Below are 23,659 nucleotides of genomic sequence, written 5' to 3' on the forward strand. Positions count from 1 at the left end.
ATCGAAGCAAAGCAGAGTAAAGCTGTTTATTGCAAAAATGAGTGCCCCCATCACTGATTAATACTCTAGGGGTACCAAATCTGCTGAAGATGTGTTTCTGGAGGAATTTCAGCACTGTCTTAGTGTCATTAGTGGGTGTTGCAATAGCTTTCACCCATTTGGATACATAATCCACTGGCACCAGAATATAAGTGTTTGAGTATGATGGTGGGAAAGGCCCCATGAAGTCAATACCCCATACATCAAACAACTCAATCTCCAAGATCCCTTGTTGAGGCATGGGATAACTGTGAGGCAGATTGTAGGATCTTTGGCAACTGTCACCGTTAAGTACAAACACTCGGGAGTCTTTATAGAGAGTAGGCCAGTAGAAGCCACATTGAAGGACTCTTGTGGTTGTTCGCTCACTTCTAAAATGTCCTCCATACTGTGATCCATGGCAGTTCCAGAGGATCTTCTGTGCTTCTTCTTTAGGCACACATCTATGGATTACTCCGTCTGCACATCTCTTGAAGAGATATGGTTCATCCCAAAGATAGTACTTTGCATCCGTGATCAACTTCTTTAATTGCTGCCTATTGTACTCTTTGGGTACGAATCTCATTGCCTTGTAGTTTGCAATGTCTGCAAACCATGGTACTTCCTGGATGGCAAAGAGTTGCTCATCCAAAAAGTTTTCAGAGATCTCAGTAAGAGGGAGGGACGCCCCTTCTACTGGTTCTATTCAGAACAGGTGATCTGCTACTTGGTTCTCTGTCCCTTTTCTATCTCTTATTTCTATATCAAACTCTTGCAGAAGCAATACCCATCTGATGAGTCTGGGTTTTGAATCCTTCTTTGTGAGTAGATATTTAAGAGCAGCATGGTCAGTGTACACAATCACTTTTGATCCTACTAAATAGGATCTGAACTTGTCAATGGCGTAAACTACTGCAAGTAACTCTTTTTCTGTGGTTGTGTAGTTCTTCTGTGCGTCATTTAAGACACGACTGACATAGTAAATGACGTGCAGAAACTTGTCATGCCTTTGTCCCAACACTGCACCAACGGCATGGTCACTGGCATTACACATTAGTTCAAATGGTAATGTCCAGTCTAGTGCAGAGATGACTGGTGTCGTGACCAGTTTAGCTTTCAGGGTCTCAAACACCTGCAGACACTCCTTATCAAATATAAATGGCGTGTCAGCAGCTAGCAGATTACTCAGAGGTTTGGTGATTTTTGAAAAATCTTTTATAAACCTCCTATAGAATCTTGCATGCCCCAGAAAGCTTCTGATTGCCTTAACATTGGCAGGTGGTGGTAATTTTTCAATTACTTCTACCTTAGCTTGATCCACCTCTATTCCCTTGTTCGAAATTTTATGCCCAAGGACGATTCCTTCAGTCACCATAAAGTGACATTTCTCCCAGTTTAAAACCAGGTTAGTCTCTTGGCACCTCTTTAGAACAAGTGCTAGATGGTCAAGACAGGAGCTGAATGAGTCTCCAAATACTGAAAAGTCATCCATAAAGACTTCCAGAAAATTTTCCACCATATCAGAGAAAATTGAGAGCATGCACCTTTGAAAGGTTGCAGGTGCATTGCACAGACCAAATGGCATCCTTCTGTATGCAAATACTCCAGATGGACATGTGAATGCTGTTTTCTCTTGATCATGGGGATCTACTGCAATTTGATTATACCCTGAATATCCATCTAGGAAGCAGTAGTATTCATGACCTGCTAGTCTTTCTAGCATCGGTCTATGAATGGTAAGGGAAAATGATCCTTTCTGGTAGCTGTATTGAGCCTTCTATAATCAATACACATACGCCACCCTGTAACTGTTCTTGTAGGAACCAGTTCATTTTTTTCATTATGAACCACTGTCATGCCACCCTTCTTAGGGACGACTTGGACAGCGCTTACCCAGGGGCTATCAGAAATAGGATAAATAATCCCAGCCTCTAGTAATTTAGTGACCTCCTTCTGCACCACCTCCTTCATAGCTGGATTCAGCCGCCTTTGTGGTTGAACCACTGGCTTAGCGTCACCCTCCAATAAGATCTTGTGCATGCATCGGCTGGGCTAATGCCCTTAAGATCACTGATGGACCATCCAAGAGCTATTTTGTGTGTCTTTAGCACTTGAATTAGTGCTTCCTCTTCCTGTGGCTCTAAGGTAGAGCTTATGATTACAGGAAAGGTATCACCTTCTCCCAGAAATGCATATTTCAAGGATGGTAGTAATGGTTTGAACTCGGGTTTAAGAGGTTTCTCCTCTTCCTGAGGGATTTTCAGAGGTTCTATTATTCTCTCTGATTCCTCCAGATCAGGCTGAACATCTTTAAAGATATCCTCCAGCTCTGATTCGAGACTCTCAGTTATATTGATCTCTTTTACCAGAGAGTCAACAATATCAATGCTCATGCAGTCATTTGGGGTGTTTGAATGCTGCATAGCTTTGACAACATTCAACTTGAACTCGTCTTCATTGACTCTCAGGGTTACTTCCCCTTTTTGGACGTCAATGAGGGTTCGGCCAGTTGCTATGAAAGGTCTTCCTAGAATGAGAGTTGCACTCTTGTGCTCCTCCATTTCCAGCACCACAAAGTCAGTAGGAAAGACAAATGGCCCAACCTTGACAATCATATCTTCAATCATGCCTGATGGGTATTTAATGGAGCCATCAGCAAGTTGTAGACATATCCGGGTTGGTTTGACCTCTTCAGTCAAACCAAGCTTTTTGATAGTAGATGCAGGTATCAGGTTGATACTTGCCCCAAGATCATATAGAGCTTGCTTGGTACAAGTACCCTCTAATGTGCATGGTATCATAAAGCTTCCGGGATCTTTAAGCTTCTCAGGTAAGCTTTTCAGAATGACTGCACTGCATTCTTCAGTGAGGTAAACTTTTTTAGTTTCCCTCCAACCCTTCTTATGACTTAAGATCTCTTTCATGAACTTAGCATAAGAGGGTATTTGCTCAAGTGCCTCTGCAAACGGAATCTGTATTTCAAGAGTCTTGAGATAGTCTGCAAAGTGGGCAAATTGCTTATCCTGTTTCGCTTGGCGGAGTTTCTGAGGATAAGGCATTTTGGCTTTGTATTTCTCAACCTTAGTTGCTGCAGGTTTATTGCCTACAGATGTGGGTTTAGAAGCCTTTTTAGATGGGTTATTATCAGCACTTGTATGTGTCTGATCCTCCACTGGCATTTGAATGCCAAGGGTGGAAGCTGGAGTGGCGTTAGACGCCAACTCCTTACTTGTTTCTGGCGTCTGAACGCCAGAGCTGTGCTCCCTTTGGGCGTTCAACGCCAAATCCTTGCTTGTTTCTGGCATTGAACGCTAGGACTGAGCATGGTTTGGGCGTTCAGCGCCAGCTTTTCACCCATTTTCTGGTGTTTGAGCGCCAGAATTATTCCTCTCTGGGCTTTTCCTGTCCTCAGGTAGATTTTGGGTAGTTTGCTCATTTCTTGGATTCTTACTACCTTGAAGTGAGGTATTTAATGTTTTCCCACTTCTTAATTGAACTGCTTGGCACTCTTCTGTTATTTATTTTGATAATTGCTGTTTTGTTTGCTTCAATTGTACTTCCATATTCATATTAGACATTCTTGTTTCTTGTAGTATTTCCTTGAATTCGGCTAGTTGTTTTGTTAGAAAATCCAGTTGCTGATTGAATTCAGTAACTTGTTCTGTAGGACTCAGTTCAGCAGTTACTGTTTTAGCCTCTTCTTTTATGGAAGGTTCACTGCTTAGGTACAGATGCTGATTTCTGGCAACTGTATCAATGAGCTCTTGAGCTTCTTCTATTGTCTTTCTCATGTGTATAGATCCACCAACTGAGTGGTCTAGAGAAATCTGAGCTCTTTCTGTAAGCCCATAGTAGAAGATGTCTAACTGCACCCATTCTGAAAACATTTTAGAGGGGCATTTTCTTAGCATCTCTCTGTATCTCTCCCAAGCATCATAAAGAGATTCATTATCTCCTTGTTTGAAACCTTGGATGCTTAGCCTTAGCTGTGTCATCCGTTTTGGAGGAAAATAGTGATTCAGGAATTTTTCTGACAGTTGTTTCCATGTCTTTATGCTGTCAAAGGTTGGTTATTTAACCACCTCTTAGCTTGGTCCTTTACAGCAAATGGAAACAGTAATAATCTGTAGACATCCTGATCTATTTCCTTATCATGTACTATGTCAGCAATTTGTAAAAATTGTGCCAGAAACTCTGTAGGTTCTTCCTGTGGAAGACCGGAATACTGGCAACTTTGCTGCACCATAATAATGAGCTGAGGATTCAACTCAAAACTACTGACTCCAATGGAGGGTATACAGATACTACTCCCATATGAAGCAGTAGTGGGGTTTAGCATATGACCCCAGAGTCTTTCTGGACTGTTCATTTCCACTTAAGTCCATGTTGGAGTAAAGGAGGTAATGTGGATTTAATTTTTTTTTGAATATCGGAAATTAAAAGGAAGATAAAATAAAATAAATGAGAAATTAAATAAAAAATCGAAAATTAGAAAACCAAATAAAATAAAAAATTGAAAACGAAAATAATTAATTAATTGAAAAGATTTGAAAAATTTTGGATATAATTTTCGAAAATTGAAGAGAGAGAAAAAGTGGTTAGGAAGTTTTGAAAAAGATATGATTTTAAAAAATTTGACCAAGTCAACCAAAAGGATTTGAAAATAATGAATAATTAAAGGAAAAGATATTTTTTTGATTTTTGAAATTTTATGATGAAAGAGAAAAACACATAAAAGATACAAGACTTAAAATTTTTTAGTTCTAATGCTCCTTATTTTCGAAAACTTTGGAGAGAAAACACCAAGGAACACCAAACTTAAAAATTTTAAGATCAAAACACAAGGAAGACTCAAGAACACCTTGAAGATTCACAAGAACACCAAGAATAAAAGAAAGAACACCAAACTTAAAATTTTTAGAAAATCACAATAAAATTTTCGAAAATTAAAGAAAGATTAACAAGAAAACACCAAACTTAAAATTTGGCACAAGATTTAATCAAAGAAAAATTATTTTTGAAAAAGTTTTAAAAGGAAGATACCCAATTGCCAAGAACATAAGCCAACGCTCTAGCCAACTGAGCTATAAATGTAACGTGTTTTAATATTGTATATAAAAAATATATTTTTTGAAAACTAATATTTTGAAAAAGCACAAGGAAAACATGAAAAATACACAAAATAGGAAAAATCAAAGATCAAACAGGAAAATTTGACAAGAACAATTTGAAGATCAAGGAAAAATAAAGAACACAAATTCAAAAATTTAAAGGAAAATATGAAATATGCAATTGACACCAAACTTAAAGTATAAAACTAAACTCACATAAATATTAAAAATAAGGAAAAATAATATTTTTGAAAAGAAAATAAAGGACTCAGATTTAATGACTATATAGCAACAAAAATAAGTTATTCCTAATCTAAGCAACAAAATAAACCTTTAGTTGTTCAAACTCGAACATTCCCCGGCAACGGCGCCAAAAACTTGGTGCACGAAATTGTAAATCACACTTTTCACAACTCGTACCACTAACCAGCAAATGCACTGGGTCGTCCAAGTAATACCTTATGTGAGTAAGGGTCGAATCTCACGGAGATTGTTAGTTTGAAGCAAGCTATGATTATCTTATTAATCTTAGTCAGGATACCAATAGGATTCTTTAGCCTCGATTGTAAAAGATAAAAGAGCATGAAATAAATACTTATTATGCAGTAATGGAGAATATGTTGGAGTTTTGGAGATGCTTTGTCTTCTGAATTTCTGTAACATAATGCTTTCTCACTTTCAAAAGTGCAAAGTTCCTTCCATGGCAAGCTGTATGTAGGGTGTCACCGTTGTCAATGGCTACTTCCCATCCTCTCAGTGAAAATGGTCCAAATGCTCTGTCACAGCATGACTAATCATCTGTTGGTTCTCGATCATGTCGGAATAAGATCCATTGATCCTTTTGCGTTTGTCACTACGCCCAACAATAGTGAGTTTGAAGCTCGTCACAGCCATTCAATCCTTGAATCCTACTCGGAATACCACAGACAAGGTTTAGACTTTCCGGATTCTCATGCATGCCGCCATCAATTCTAGCTTATACCACGAAGATTCTGATTAAGAAATCTAAGAGATGCTCATTCAATTTGATGTAGAACGGAGGTGGTTGTCAGGCACACGTTCGTGGATTGAGGAAGGTGATGAGTGTCACGGATCATCACCTTCTTCAGAGTGAAGCGCGAATGAACATCTTAGATAGGAACAAGCATGTTTGAATGGAAAATAGAAATAATTGCATTAATTCATCGAGACACTGCAGAGCTCCTCACCCCCAACAATGGAGTTTAGAGACTCATGCCATCAAAGAGTATAAAATTCAGATCTAAAAATGTCATGAGATCCAAAATAAATCTCTAAAAGTTGTTTAAATACTAAACTAGTAACCTAGGTTTACAGAAAATGAGTAAACTAAGATGGATAGTGCAGAAATCCACTTCTGGGGCCCACTTGGTGTGTGCTGGGGTTGAAACTTAAGCTTCTCATGTGCCTGGGCTATTTCTGGAGTTGAACTCCAACTTGCAACCTGTTTCTGGCGCTGAACGCCATACTGCAACATAGAACTGGCGTTGAATGCCAGTTTACATCATCTATCTTCACACAAAGTATAGACTATTATATATTGCTGGAAAGCCCTAGATGTCTACTTTTCAACCCAATTGAGAGCGCGCCAATTGGACTCCTATAGCTCCAAAAAATCTATTCCGAGTACAGGGAGGTCAGAATCCAACAACATCAGCAGTCCTTTTTCAGCCTAAATTAGATTTTTGCTCAGCTCCCTCAATTTCAGTCAGAAAATACCTGAAATCACAGAAAAACACACAAACTCATAGTAAAGTCCAGAAATATGATTTTTTCCTAAAAAATAATAAAAATCTTCTAAAAACTAACTAAAATATACTAAAATCTACATGAAATTACCCCCAAAAAGCGTATAAAATATCCGCTCATCAGCATGCATCTAACAATTGTTGATTGTTAGAGGAAGAACAAATTTTGGAAGAGCATGAAATAGGGGAGAATTGAGTGATTAACTCGATACATTGAGTGGACAGAGTGCAAACACTTCCGGTGAAGGTTTAAAGCTTAAGTCCTTCTTCCCGGCTCTCACGAGCGTTCTTCATGCAAGTTGCGCATATCTCACTTTGATGATTAAAATTGGTAGATTTCATGCATTACCCACTATCTTGCCCTATGTGCTTGAATGTATCCTAAGAAGATTGATTTGCTTGTGGCCAAGTGGATAGTAGCACTCATCTTAGTTGCATTCATATAAGTAGATTGCATATCATGAATCCCTTGCCTCTGTGATTCTTTGGTCTTTTAATTTTCTCTAAGCATGAAGACATGCTATAATCTAAGTGTGAGGAGGTTAATAAACCCCATTTTTAGGGTTTATCTTGTATAGATTTTGAGGGTTTTATCAATGACCTTACGCACTTATTCATATGAAAATGCATGATTTTGTGTTCCTTTCCCAATTTTGCCTTATGGATGAAAACATGCTTCGTTTGCACTAAATTAAATATATTTTTAATCCTCTTTTAGTATCATTCGATACCGTGATCCGTGTGTTAAGTGGTTTCAGAGTTTATAGGGCAAGGATGACTTGGAGGAGAGAATGGGAGCACGCATAAAGGAAAGGAGCATGGAAAAATTGAGCTTTGGAAATTTTAGCAGCAGTGCGCACGCGCGCATGGTGCGTCCGTGCAGATTCGTGCCGCTAGGAGCCAAAGCCAGGAGCCAAGCTACAAGCTGGCGCGTTTAGCGGCTAGGCCATAATCCTCATGGGCGCGCCGCGCACATTATGCCTGCGTTCGGATTGCGATTACCCCAGGGGCGCGTACGCGCCGATGGCCACACTTGATTTTTTAAGAAAGCACGTGACCAGAGCGTGGAGGCAATCAGAGACCCTGTTTTGGGGTAGAGCTTTAGCAGAAAAAGCTTAAGAAGGCCAAGGATTGAAGGGTTTGGTGGATTCACTCATTTTTACTTTTTCTTAGATATTTTCCTAGAGTTGGTTACATTTTGGGTAAAGAGAGAACCTCCAACCTCTCTCTAGGATTTCATTCTTCATTGCAATTCTCCTTTGATTCTCTTGGTGAGATCCATTGTAATTCACTTTTACTTTGATGCAATTAGTAGATCTACTATTCTCCTATTCTAAATTTGTGTTCTTTTGATCCTTTCACTTTGGATCTAGCTTTGACTTTGTTACTTAGATTTGGACTAGTGAATTAAGGTATTTTCATATCCATTTACTTGCAATTGTTCAATTGTTGATGATTGTGTGATCTAGATCTCTTCAATTCAACTCTTCATCTCAATTTCATAATGTCTCTTATGAATGCTCACCACATGTTTGATAAAATGATAACACTAGCCATGGAGTAAAATTCTTTCACTTGGCTTAAGGATTGAACTATTGGAGATACTTGAATAGTGGATGTCAATTGTTGATTGAGAATTAAGAATTGCTAATTGACTTGGAGTGCACTAAAACTAGCATAACCTAGGGTGAAGCTAGGACTTGTGACTCAAGCTAGTTACTTTCACTTGAATCTCCTCCATAATTAGGGGTCAACTAAGTGAAGCAAGACTCAATTGTTATCATAATTGAAGGAAGCTATGGTGATGGAACGTCCAATGCTCATCCTTGGCCAAGTTCTTTAATATTGTTTGTTTGTTGTTTACTCTTTGTTAGCTTGCACTCTCATACCAACTCTCAAAAATCACAAAAGACTTTAACCTCCTAAGCAATAATGAGCACTCTAATGCAAGTCCAAGGGAGGACGACTCGGGATTAATACTCTCGATTATAGATTGTAGAATTGTTTGATGTGAGATTTGAGTATCGATTAGACTATACTCACGATTGTATTCACTACTAAATTCTATATCGACATACAAAATCTCGTTCATCACATCCAAAAAGGGAGAAATCATGAAGAAAATGGAGTTTGGAAGCTGCAGTAAGGATGCGTACGCATAGTGACGCATGCGTACGCACAACGGTGACTTTGTGCAAGGATGCATACGCACCAAATGTCGTGCGTACGCACGATTTAATTTTTGCGCAAAGATGCATACACACCGTAGGTCGTGCATACGCACGACTGTATGCACATGAGCTCATTAACTGCAAATTGCTGGGGGCGATTTCTGGGCCTCCAAATCCCAATCCCTCATTTCTGAAGCTATTTCAAGCGAAATTAAAGGAGGATAAAGGGGGGAGCACTTAGGTTTAGGTTTTATCATATTGTAGGTCATTTTCTAGAGAGAGAAGCTCCCCCCTTTTCTCTAGAATTAGGGTTTCTTAGTTTAATTTCTCTTTAATTTCAATATTTAATTCTTGTTTTAGTATAATTTCACTTATGTTTTCATGCTCTCTTACTTTGATCTTCTTCATTTCTTTGCTATTTCCTTTATTTTGTCACTTTTATGTTATGAACACTCTTGTCAATTTTGATTTTCTTTAATGCAATTTTGATGTTTTATATTTCTTTAATGCTTATTTGAGTTGTTATTATCATTTTATTGCAATGATAGTTATAGAATTTATTTTTATTGCAATTTATGATATTTCTCCTTTTATGCATGCTAGGTGTTTGAGAAAATGTCTCTTTTAGCTTTTGCCTAGTTTTTCATACTCGTGGTTAGGAATTGGATAATTAGGTGACCTTGAGTCATGGATGTTCATTCGATATTGTGATTAGGATTGTTAGTTGGTTTGGTTTCCACTAATGCTAATCTTTCACTAAGTTAATTACTGAGTTGATTAGGACTTGTGGATTGAGATTAATTATGCACTTTTGACTTATCTCGATGTTAGGATAGACTAATTGGGATTAATTCTTAGCCATTATCATGTTTGTGGTCCATGATTATAATAGGAATCCTCAATTCCCCAATCCTTGCCAAGAGTCCTTTTTGTCACTTGAATTCTATTTTTGATATTGCTTGCTTTGAGTTTTAATTTCCTTACATGCATATTTATTTTCTTGCACTTTAGTTTCTTGCTCCTTGTAATCACAACCCCCAATCCCTCATAACCAATAATTGAATATTTCATTGCAATTCCTAGGGAAGACGACCCGGGACTTCAAAATCCCGGTTATTGTGTTTTGATTGTGACTATCTTTTAAATTAGCATTTGATTATGAGGATTCATTGTTGGTTTGGACTATGCTACTAACGAATTGGTTCTTATTTTGATTGATTCTAAACCGGCAAAAATTTCTCTTGTCATCCGCCAAGATGAAGAACTTGATTAGTGTTTGCTCAATCCGGTTCAACTCATAGCAAAAGAGGCCGTTGAAGCATCAATCTCCTTCAAATTTTACAGATTGTAATTTCCTTTTAATGTATATCTTTCTGTAATTTCTAGAGTGGTAAAAAGGATGAATGAGAGAATTCAAAAAAAGCCAAAGAGTGACAAAAGGCTGAGTGATACACTTAAGAGAAAAGCCTAGAGTTATTTCAGATTTCTTTAGGTTGGTTATTATGTCTTGTATCTTGTACCTGTGAGGTACCCCTTTCTAAGTTGGGTTAGCACTTAGAGTGGAAAGTTAGGTATTAGCATAACCAAGTCAAGTTAGGATATAACTTGAGAGGGAAAAGATTATGTCAATCCTGTGAAATTGGTTTATGTAATACTTTAACTATAGTGGAAATTCCACCACTGTTGTAGTGGAGACTAGATGTAGGTTACATTACACAAGGCAACTGAACCGGGATACATGCTGGTGTCATTCTTCTTCTCTTTCTTTATGTTCTATTTTCTGATATTTATGAGACAAAACAAAATTGTCTCATAAAGTTTCTGCTGCACAGGTAAAACAGAATCTAAGTGAAAGCTTATAAGTAAAAGCTTATTTCATTATTGTAAAAGAAGGTCATAGATCCAACCCCCCTTCTCTAATCCTTCTACAACCTTCACCTTCTATGCTTGAAACTCTCATAGTACTCATCCATAAGGTTGAAGCCCCAAGAAGAATGAATGACTTTTGACCAATTAGTCTCTGCAATGTCATGTATAAGATTGTGACTAAGGTGCTGGTAAGCCGCCTAAAACCTTACTTAGTTGACATTATAAGTCCAAATCAAGGAGGCTTCATCCCTGGAAGAGGAGCTTTTGACCAAAGTAGCAAAAATCGCATCTTTAATCATAGAAATGAACGATTATACGTTCCTGCAAGTGTTGTGCATATCCGTTTCTACTTCCGTTCCTGATGAAACTCAGAAACATAGAATCGCCGTGGAAGATCGTGGGATCGTAAAATCGTCTTCGTCTCCACTGCATCAAAAGCGAGACAATTTGGAAGATGAATAGCAGCGGGTTTGGGATGACCCACCTGGCTTAACCCAAATCCAACAAAAAATCCTTCGATTTCTTCACCGCCTTAGTTCAATCTTTTCAATTTCAGTTTTAATTTGAAATACTGTAACCTCCCTGTCACTCTCCTACTCTCCCTGACTGGCTGACTCCCACTTTCCTAACCTATCGCATTCCAGTTCTGCACTTTTATGGTTTTTATTCTGGGACTCTGCACTTCTGCGGTTCTGCCATTATTTCCTTCTCTACGACAAGTTAGCATCTGTAACTCTGCTTTATGCGTGTAAGGTCCTTGACTCCTTCTCATGCTTCTTGATTTTAATTTTGTTACCATCATTATATTCAACAAATTAGCAAATAAATTGTAGTTGGCTCATTACCAATATGATATGAATCATATGATACACTTACAAATATTGGGAATTGGGGAATTGAGATTAGGACATCAGGATTTAGGTGTATATGCTCTTTACCTGTTATTGTTATTCACAATTCACAAAGATCGAAGAGTGATATATTTCAATTGCTACAGGATAAAGCCTAAATGCTTACATTACATAGTAACATAGTTAATTATATATTCATTTATATATTTTACTTATGAATGTTTAATACTTTATTTAAGTTTTAACTATATGCTCTATTTAATTTCAATACTTCAATTTAGTTGTTATTGGAAATGAATAAGAATTGTGGTATCAATTTTATTTGTTCTTTGTTTTTAATTATGAAAAATACTTTTACTAATATCACTTTGTGGATACGTGAGAAAGATTGCAGTTGCTGCTTCTCAAAGTTAATAAATCCAATGAAGTATCTCAAGTTCTCAACTCTCAAATTTAAAGACTCCGAGGTAAGCTTCTCAAATAATTAAAATAGAGTTTAAGCTTGCTACTACAAATTAAATAAGTAATATAATCTACTCTCAATTGTGAACTTGCTGACATCAAATTGGAGTTTCTTATACCAACTATGTTATTAGATAGTAGATAATAGAACAAATTTATTGATTAAAATAAAGATCATTTATAAATATTTAGATAATAGTGGCATGTTTGTTTATTTTTTCAATTGACTAGCATTAGTAGATATATATGCTTTTGTATATAAGTTTGTTCTAGAAGAAAATTTATAATTCCTTCTTATTAAAGATTGTTAACTATTTAATGAAATTAGTGACAATATCCAATATTCATATAAGCCTTTGTGTAATTGTGTATTAATATTTAGCATATTTAGCTCTTGTGCTGTAATTGGTAATTAGTTGCTCCAATTGATATGTTTGAGAGTATAGATAGGAATTTATGTTACAAGGAACACGTTCATACCTTTGGTAATGTTCAATATGATTTTATTTTCTTTTTAATGCTAGCTAACTAGGCACGGATGAAACAAATATTTTGGGGTTCATGTTCATGATCTGTTCAAAAAGTGGCTATGGAGTTTTCTTGATAAGTTATTTTTGGTTATGATGTTTGATAATTTTTCAAATTTATTGGACCATATAAGTCTTTGTGTAATGAATTTGATATATCCTGCACCATTTTCTTTTGAAAATTATGTGAATTTGTTGCATTATTGATAGTAATATTTAAGTATTCTTACTTGATAATGCATTTATTAGTTTACTGTATATCAAGTTGTTCAAATTTTATTAATGTACTATATTATTAGTTTATCACTACTATATTTGGGGCTTTAAGACCCCTCCATTGAAAAAAATTAATACTGTATTATCACTTTAAAAGCCATAGTTTAGTCTTAAGGAATTAATTGTTTACTTCTATTTATTTAGGTTTGAAATGGCTTCAAATGCGAATAATGGTGGAAATAATACTAGGGCTGAAACTGTTGGTGGTGGTGCATCCGAGAAGATCGCTAAAAATACTCCAGGAAATAGGAGTGACAAAGCTTGGAAGCATGAGATTTTTATTGATGGAGATGCCAAGAAAATAAAATGTAAGTATTGTGATAAGGTTGTTGATGAGCGGATATTTTATACGCTTTTTGGGGGTAATTTCATGTAGTTTTTAGTATGTTTTAGTTAGTTTTTAGTATATTTTTATTAGTTTTTAGGAAAAATTCATATTTCTAGACTTTACTATGAGTTTGTGTGTTTTTCTGTGATTTCAGGTATTTTCTGGCTGAAATTGAAGGATCTGAGCAAAAATCTGATTCAGGCTGAAAAAGGACTGCTGATGCTGTTGGATTCTGACCTCCCTGCACTCGGAATGAATTTTTTGGAGCTACAGAAGTCCAATTGGCACGCTCTCAATTGCATTGGAAAGTAGACATCCAGGGCTTTTTAGAAATATATAATAGTCCATACTTTGCTCGAAGATAAATGACGTAAACTGGCGTTTGACGCCAATTTCATGTTCCATTATGGCGTTAAACGCCAAAAACAGGTTACAAGTTGGAGTTAAACGTCCAAAACAGGTTACAACCTGGCGTTTAACTCCAGAAACAGCCTATGCACGTGTAAAGCTCAAAGCTCAGCCCCAGCACACACCAAATGGGCCCCAGAAGTGGATTTCTGCACTATCTATCTCAGTTTACTCATTTTCTGTAAACCTAGGTTACTAGTTTAGTATTTAAACAACTTTTAGAGATTTATTTTGTACCTCATGACATTTTAGATCTGAACTTTGTATTTCTGACAGCATGAGTCTCTAAACCCCATTGTTGGGGGTGAGGAGCTATGCTGTGTCTCGATGAATTAATGCAATTACTTCTGTTTTCCATTCAAACACGCTTGTTTCTATCTAAGATATTTATTCGTACTTAACCATGATGAATGTGATGATCCGTGACACTTATCACCATTCTCAACCTATCAACGTGTGCCTGACAACCACTTCCGTTCTACCTTAGATTGAATAACTATCTCTTGGGTTCTTGGCTCACAAGTCTGAATGCCTCTCTTGACAACAGAGCATTCAGATCCGTGAGACCAGAGTCTTCGTGGTATAAGCTAGAATCCATGGGCAGCATCCTTGAGATCCGGAAAGTCTAAACTTTGTCTGTGGTATTCCGAGTAGGATCCGGGAAGGGATGACTGTGACGAGCTTCAAACTCATAAGTGTTGGGCGTGTGACAGACACAAAAGGATCATTGGATCTTATTCCAACACAAATAAGAACCGACAGATGATTAGCCATGTACATGGACCTTTTTCACTGAGAGAACGGACGGTAGTCATTGACAATGGTGATCCACCAACATATAGCTTGCCATGGAAGAGCCTTGCGTGCGTGAAGAAGATGACAGTAGGAAAACAGAGATTCAGAAGACAAAGCATCTCCAAAACTGCAACATATTCTCCATTACTGCATAACAAGTATTTATTTCACACTCTCTTGTTCACTTGCAAGTCAACTGATAATTATAATTGATATCCTGACTAAGAGTTACAAGATAACCATAGCTTGCTTCAAGCCAACAATCTCCGTGGGATCGACCCTTACTCACGTAAGGTATTACTTGGATGACACAGTGCACTTGCTGGTTAGTTGTGTGAAGTTGTGAAGAAATTATGATTTACAATTTCGTACACCAGTTGTGACAGGAGGAGTGTATAGGTTGAAACATCATTTGGCAGGAACAAAAAAAATGTTGAACCTTGTATGGGTGTTTCTGATGAGGTTAAAAGGGAGATGTTTGATATTGTTGTTGGTTTGCAAAAAAATTTAGTTAAGAAGACAAGAGACTTTGAGAAAAAGATACAAAGTAAAGATGAAGGAGTAGAAGAAGAAGGGGATGCTTTAGTTGGTGAGAAGAGAAAGGGAAAAGAAATAGAGACACCAGCAAGTCTTTTTAAGAAAAGGGGTTGGAGCACTCAAACAACAGTCAACTCTATTTTTAAGAAGGGTCTAAGGGAAGAGGCGTGTGATGAAATTGCTTTGTTCATTTACAATAATGCTATTCCTTTTAATGTTGCAAGGTCTGAAGAATATCATAGCATGTTTGAGAAGGTTGCCCACCATGGATTAGGATTCAAGCCACCCTCTTATGATGAGTTAAGAGGAAAATTATTGAAGAAGAAGGTAGAGTCAACCAAACTAATATTAGAAGAATATAAAGCTGAATGGAAGAAAATTCGATGCACTATTATGGCAGATGGTTGGACGGATAAAGGAAGGAGAACTATTCTCAACTTCCTTGTGAATAGTCCTAAGGGAACTATTTTCTTGAAATCTATTAATGCTTCTGATATATGCAAAACAGCTAAAAAGATATTCAAGATGATTGATGAAGTTGTAGAGGAAGTGGTAGAAGAGAATGTGGTTCAAGTTGTAACTAATAATGCAGCTAACTACAAAAAGGCAAGACAAATGTTAATGGAAAAGAGAAAGAATCTTTATTGGACTCCTTATACCACTCATTGCATTGATTTGATACTTGAAGATTTTAAGAAGAAGCTAGCTCTTCACAAAGACACCATTGCCAAAGGAAGAAGACTTACCACTTACATATATTCTAGGACTTCTCTAATTTTCCTTTTGCAACAACACACTAAAGAAAGAGATTTGGTGAGACCAGGTATGACACAATTGCTACTTCCTACCTTATTTTGGGTAGTCTTAATGAGAAAAAGAATTTAATAATTAGAATGTTCATCTCAGATGAGTGGAAGGCAAGCAAGTGTTCAAAGGCAAGAGATGAAAAAAATATTAAAAATATTATTTTGGATAAAACATTTTGGAAAAACAATATCCATTGCTTGAGAGGTGCTTATCCTCTTCTTCACATGCTCTGTATAGTGGATTCAGAGGAAAAACCAGCTATGTGATACATGTATTCTGAAATTGATTGTGCTAAAGAAAAGATTAAAGATGCTTTTCAAAGTGTTGAAGCAAGGTAATAAAACTAGTAATAAGTAAACATTTTTCTTTCAGTATTACCATTTAATTATTCACTAATTAGGTAGTTGTCTAATTCATTATTTCGATGTTCTTTTTAGTTATAAGCTTTTGTGGGATATTATTGATGCAAGATGGGACAAGCAACTCTTTAAGCCTTTGCACACTGCAAGCTATTATTTGAATCCACAAATTCATTATAGTCCTAATTTTAAGGTTGAGTATGATGTTAAGAAAGGACTTTTTGATTGTTTGGATATACTTGTGGGAGATCCTACACTCATTACAATTATTGATAGTCAACTTGAAGACTTCAAAGGTAAGGCTAAATTTTTTGGTAGAGATGTAGCCAAGAATGCTCTCAAAACCAAAACACCTTCACAATGGTGGGATTCTTATGGGGATGAACATCTATAACTTCAAAAGTTTGCTATCCGTATCTTGAGCTTGACTTGTAGTTCATTGATATGTGAGCGCAATTGGAATGCTTTTGAGATGGTAAGCTTTTAATTTGATACTAGTTTAGGAATTTATTTTCTAAATTATAGAATTAGTTAATTATTAAATTCTATTATTTTCTAATTAGCATATGTATTTATTTTAAATAAATGTTAATAAATTTTGATATTATTAGATTCACACGAAAAGGAGAAATCGCTTGAAGACAAGCACAATGAATGATGTTGTTTATGTGATGACCAATTCAAGATTGGCAAGGAAGAAGCCATCAAGAAATATTGCTGACTATAGTCTTGAAGACTTGGATTCAGATGAAGAATGAATTGTAGAAGATGAAAATATGATGAAAAATTTGGAGGAGTTTGACACACAAAATTATGTAAATTTAGCCCCTTAAGAAGATAGAGGTAAAGATGAGAGTCCTTTGATTGATTTGGAGATTCCTCTTCTTGATGATGATGCTTTCAATGAGCTTCTCAACTTTCCTTCTAATGGAAACAAAATGTTGGAGAAGAATAAATTGTTCTAGTTTTTATATTTTTTAGGATGATGTTATGTTATCTTCTTTATATTTGTGATGTTGCATATTAGACTTGTGGCTAGTTTATATTTTTATCTTTGAACTTTACAAATGTTACATTTTGTTATATATTTATGCTACTTTATCTTTATTTTATCATCATGTTATCATTTATGATATTTTTGTCAAATTTAAATTTTTATTTTTATTTAAATTACTTAATTTTATCATATTATATTGCTCTAATAATGGATATTAATAAATTTATATATTTAGTAAAATCTTACGTTCTGTTTTACGATTTTACTTTCTACGATTTTTAATTATCTTTTCAATTTTACGTAAAATCTCAATTTTCGCTACCTTGCTTCTGACAACATTATTGTGGCTCAATAGGTGCTCCACTTCTTGAAGAAAACCAAGTCAAGAAAGGGTGCTGTGGCGTTCAAGACTGATCTAGAGAAGGCTTATGACAGGGTTGACTGAAAGTTTTGGGGCACACTTTGGGTTGTTTTGGCTTTCCTACCTCTATCAGGAATCTCATTATGAGGTGTATTCAAACATCCTCTCTTTTGATCTTGTGGAATGGCAGTAGGTTAACAGGCTTTCACCTTAGAAAAGGGCTCCATCAAGGGGATACAATGTTACCATATTTGTTTGTGTCATGTATGGAGATGTTATCTTGCTTTATTTCTGATCAGGTGGAGATGGGGGTTTGGGACTCGATTGCTGTTTCTTGAGGAGGACCAAGAATCTTGCACCTTATGTTCGTTGATGACCTTCTTCTATTCTATAAGGCTAGCAAGACTCAAGTTCAACAGGTCATGTATTCCTTCAATTTGTTTTGCAAGGCCTCGGGCATGAAAGGGAACATACGCAAATCCAAAGCTGTTTGTTCTAGCAGTGTGCCTAATAGTCGTACGAAAGTGCTGGCCGGCATGTCCCCCGTTAAATTTGCTAATGACTTGAAGAGATATTAGGGAGTTAATCTCAATCATCCGAGGGCTTCTAGAGCTGCCTATCTAGAGTTTGTGGCAAAAATAAAAGTAGATTGGCTGGCTGGAAAGGTCATCTTCTAAATAAGGTTGGCAGACTATGTCTTATAAAATTTGTGGCTTCTTCACTTCCTATTTATCAAATGCAGGTAGACCCTTTTTCCAATAAAGTGTGTTCCAATATTGATTTTATTATGCGTAACTTTCTGTGGAAAGGAAGACGGATGAGCAGTGTTTGAATTTGGTGAAGTGGAATACAGTGATTACACCCAAAAGGTATGGGGTCTTGGTATTCGTGATGCTCACAGTATTAATACGACCCTTCTTGATAAATTGGTTTGGCAGATCCTTCATAATAGTAACAAATTGTGGGTGCGCATTATGCTTGCGTAAGTATATTGATGAGCGGATATTTTATACGCTTTTTAGGGGTAATTTCATGTAGATTTTAGTATGTTTTAGTTAGTTTTTAGTAATTTTTATTAGTTTTCAGAAAAAATTTATATTTCTGGACTTTACCATGAGTTTGTGTATTTTTCTGTGATTTCAGGTATTTTTTGACTGAAATTGAGGAAGTTGAGCAAAAATTTGATTTAGGCTGAAAAAGGACTGCTGATGCTATTTGATTCTGACCTCCCTGCACTTGGAATGGATTTTTTGGAGCTATAGGAGTCCAATTGGCGCGCTCTCAATTGGGTTGGAAAGTAGACATCCAGAGCTTTCCAGAAATACATAATAGTTCATACTTCGCACGAATATAGATGACATAAACTGGCATTCAACGCCAGTTCCATGTTGCAGTTTGGCGTTCAGCGCCAGAAACAGGTTGCAAGTTGGAGTTCAACGCCAGAAACAGGTTACAACCTGGCGTTCAACTCCAGAAACAGTCCAGGCACGTGAGAAGCTTAAGTCTCAGCCCCAGCACACACCAAGTGGGCCCCAGAAGTGGATTTCTGCACTATCCATCTTAGTTTACTCATTTTCTGTAAACCTAGGTTACTAGTTTAGTATTTAAACAACTTTTAGAGACTTATTTTGTATCTCATGACACTTTTAGATCTGAATTTTGTACTCTTTGACTGCATGAGTCTCTAAACTCCATTGTTGGGGGTGAGGAGCTCTGCAGCGTCTCGATGAATTAATGCAATTATTTCTGTTTTCCATTCAAACACGCTTGTTCCTATCTAAGATGTTCATTTGCGCTTCACTAGGAAGAAGGTGATGATCCGTGACACTCATCACCTTCCTCAATCCATGAACGTGTGCTTAACAACCACCTCTGTTCTACATTAGATTGAATGAGTATCTTTTAGATTTCTTAATCAGAATCTTCGTGGTATAAGCTAGAATTGATGGCGGCATTCATGAGAATCTGGAAAGTCTAAACCTTGTCTGTGGTATTCTGAGTAGGATTCAAGGATTGAATGGCTGTGACGAGCTTCAAACTCGCGATTGTTGGGCGTAGTGACAGATGCAAAATGATCAATGGATCCTATTCCAACATGATCGAGAACCAACAGATGATTAGCCGTGTTGTGACAGAGCATTTGGACCATTTTCACTGAGAGGATGGGAAGTAGCCATTGACAACGGTGATGCCCTACATACAGCTTGCCATGGAAGGAACTTTGCATTTATGAAAGTGAGAAAGCATTATGTTGCAGGAATTCAGAGGACAAAGCATCTCCAAAACTCCAACATATTCTCCATTATTGCGTAACAATTATTTATTTTATGCCCTTTTTTACCTTTTACAATCGAGGTTAAAGAATCCTTTTGGTATCCTGACTAAGATTAATAAGATAACTATAGCTTGCTTCAAGCCAACAATCTCCGTGGGATTCAACCCTTACTCACGTAAGGTATTACTTGGACGACCCAGTGCACTTGCTGGTTGGTTGTGCGGATTGCAAAAGTGTTATTGCAATTTCGTGCACCAAGTTTTTGGCGCTGTTGCCGGGGATTGTTTGAGTTTAAACAACTGACGGTGATTCTTGTTACTTAGATTAGGAAAATTTTGTCTTTTTAGTTTAGAGTCACTAGGATTGCATCTTCTATTATTCCTTTTAAAAAATTTTTTCAAAAAAATTATTTTTCTTTATTTGAATTTTCATTTTTTTTATGAGTTTAGTGTCATGTTCTAAGTTTGGTGTGAATTGCGTGCTTTTCTTTGTCTTTCAATTTTCGAATTGCATGTTCTTTGTTTTTCCTTGATCTTCAAATTGTTCTTGTCAATTTTTCTTATTTGATCTTTGATTTTTCTTGTTCTGTGTGTTTTCGTGTTTTCCTTGTGCTTTTTCAAATATTAGTTTTCAAAAAAAAATATTTTTCTTATACAATATTAAAACACGTTACATTTATAGCTCAGTTGGCTAGAGCGTTGGTTTATGTTCTTGGCAATTGGGTATCTTTCTTTTAAAGCTTTTTTTTTTCAAAAATAATTTTTTTTTTATTGAATATTGTGCCAAACTTTAAGTTTGGTGTTTTCTTGTTAATCTTTCTTTAACTTTCGAAAATTTTATTGTGGTTTTCTAAAAATTTTAAGTTTGGTGTTCTTTCTTTTGTTCTTGTTGTTCTTGTGATTCTTCAAAGTGTTCTTGAGTCTTCTTTGTGTTTTGATCTTAAAATTTTTAAGTTTGGTATTCCTTGGTGTTTTTCCTCCAAAATTTTCGAAAACAAGGAGCATTAGATCTAAAAATTTTAAGTCTTATGTCCTTTGTGTGTTTTTCTCTTTCATCATAAAATTCAAAATTCAAAAAAATATCTTTTCTAACTATTTTTAAGTCATATTTTTGAATTTTTTTTTATAAAAATTCAGATTTCAATTTCAAAATTTTTCAAATCTTATCCTTTTAAGATTTAAAATTTTTTTTATCTTTTTCGAAAATATCCTAATCACTTTCTCTCTCCTCACTTTTTCGAAAAACTTCATAAAATATTTTTAAATTATTTTTTTATTTTATTTTTATTTTTATTTAATTTTAATTTTATTGCCGTCTTTATTTTATTTTATTTTATTTTATTATTTCGAAATTTTTATATATAATAAAATAAATAAAATAAATTCACATCATCTCCCTTTCTCCATTATGGACTTAAGGGGAAATGAACAGTCCAGAAGGACTCTGGGGTCATACGTTAACCCCACTACTGCTTCATATGGGAGTAGTATCTGTATACCCTCCATTGGAATTAGTAGTTTTGAGTTGAACCCTCAACTCATTATCATGGTGCAGCAAAGTTGCCAGTATTCTGGTCTTCCACAAGAAGAACCTACAGAGTTTCTGGCACAGTTTTTAGAAATTGCTGACACAGTACATGATAAGGAAATAGATCAGGATGTCTACAGATTATTACTGTTTCTGTTTGCTGTAAAAGACCAAGCTAAGAGGTGGTTAAATAACCAACCTAAGGACAGCATAAAGACATGGAAACAGCTGTCAGAAAAATTTCTGAATCACTATTTTTCTCCAAAACGAATGACACAGCTAAGGCTGAGCATCCATGGCTTTAAACAAGGAGATAATGAATCCCTTTATGATTCCTGGGAGAGATATAGAGAGATGCTAAGAAAATGCCCCTCTGAAATATTCTCAGAGTGGGTGCAGTTAGACATCTTTTATTATGGGCTTACAGAGAAAGCTCAAATTTCTCTAGACCACTCAGCTGGTGGATCTATACACATGAGAAAGACAATTGAAGAAGCTCAAGAGCTCATTGATACAGTTGCCAGAAATTAGCATCTGTACCTAAGCAGTGAACCTTCCATCAACGAAGAGGCTAAAACAGTAACTGCTGAACTCAGTCCTACAGAACAAGTTACTGAATTCAATCAGCAACTGAATTTTCTAACAAAACAGCTAGCCAAATTCAAGGAGATACTACAAGAAACAAGAATGGCTAATATGAATATGGAAGTACAGTTGAAGAAAACAGAACAACAATTATCAAAACAAATAATAGAAGAGTGCCAAGCAGTTCAATTAAGAAGTGGAAAAACATTTAATACCTCACTTCAAGATAGCAGGAAGCCAAGAAATGAGCAAACTAACCAAAATCCCTCTGAGGACAGTAAGAGCCCAGAGAGGAATAATTCTGGCGCTCAAACGCCAGAGAATGGGTGGAAAGCTGGCGTTGAACGCCCAAACCATGCTCAGTCCTGGCATTCAACGCCAGAAACAAGCAAGGAATTGGCGTTGAACGCCCAAAGGAAGCACAGTTCTGGCGTTCAGAGGCCAAAAACAGATAAGGAGTTGGCGTCTAACGCCACTCCAGCTTCCACTCCTGGCATTCAAATGCCAATGGGAGATCAGACACATACAAGTGCTGATAACAACCCTTCTAAAAAGGCTTCTCAACCCACATCTGTAGGCAATAAACCTACATCAACTAAGGTTGAGGAATACAAAGCCAAAATGCCTTATCCAAGCGGAACAGGATAAGCAATTTGCCCGCTTTGCAGACTATCTCTGGACTCTTGAAATAAAGATTCCGTTTGCAGAGGCACTTGAGCAAATACCCTCTTATGCTAAGTTCGTGAAAGAGATCTTAAGTCATAAGAAGGATTGGATGGAAACTGAGAAAGTTTACCTCACTGAAGAATGCAGTGCAGTCATTTTGGAATGCTTACTTGAGAAGCTTAAAGATTCAGGAAGCTTTATGATACCATGCACATTAGAAGGTACTTGTACCAAGCAAGCTCTATGTGATCTTGGGGCAAGTATTAACCTAATACCTGCAGCTACTATCAAAAAGCTTGGTTTGACTGATGAAGTTAAACCAACCCGGATATGTCTCCAACTTGCTGATGGCTCCATTAAATACCCATCAGGCGTAATTGAAGACATGATTGTCAAGGTTGGGCCATTTGCCTTTTCCACTGACTTTATGGTGCTGGAAATGGAGGAGCACAAGAATGCAACTCTCATTCTAGGAAGACCTTTCCTAGCAACTGGACGAACCCTCATTGATGTCCAAAAAGGAGAAGTGACCCTGAGAGTCAATGAGGACGAGTTTAAGTTGAATGTTGTCAAAGCTATGCAGCATCCAGACACCCAAAATGACTGCATGATCATTGATATTATTGACTCTCTGGTAAAAGAGGTCAATATGACTGAGAGTTTCGAATCAGAGCTAGAGGATATCTTTAACGATGTTCAGCCTGATCTGGAGGAACCAGAGAGAATAATAGAACCTCTGAAAATCCTTCAGCAAGAGGAGAAACCTCCCAAACCTGAGCTTAAACCATTACCACCATCCCTGAAATATGCATTTCTGGGAGAAGGTGTGATAAACCACTATTTTATGGTTTATCTTATGCTCAATTGAGTGGTTTTTATCAACTCTTTACTCACTTATTCATACAATTCGCATGTTTTACATTTTCCTTCCTGATTTTGTGCTATGATTGAAAACATGCTTCT

At 36.5% G+C, this 23,659-nt stretch overlaps 1 protein-coding gene across 1 annotated transcript; it reads left to right on the forward strand.

The window, feature by feature from the left end:
- Nucleotides 1–15,026: 15,026 nt before the first annotated feature.
- On the forward strand, nt 15,027–17,043 carry LOC112803308 (uncharacterized). The gene is made up of 5 exons (XM_025846809.1): nt 15,027–15,942; nt 16,224–16,260; nt 16,364–16,648; nt 16,721–16,760; nt 16,897–17,043. The coding sequence occupies exons 1-5, from the start codon at nt 15,027–15,029 to the stop codon at nt 17,041–17,043; spliced, it is 1,425 nt and encodes a 474-aa protein (XP_025702594.1).
- Nucleotides 17,044–23,659: the final 6,616 nt, after the last annotated feature.

Source organism: Arachis hypogaea, chromosome 5 (assembly GCF_003086295.3).
Source record: "Arachis hypogaea cultivar Tifrunner chromosome 5, arahy.Tifrunner.gnm2.J5K5, whole genome shotgun sequence".
Lineage (NCBI taxonomy): Eukaryota > Viridiplantae > Streptophyta > Magnoliopsida > Fabales > Fabaceae > Arachis > Arachis hypogaea.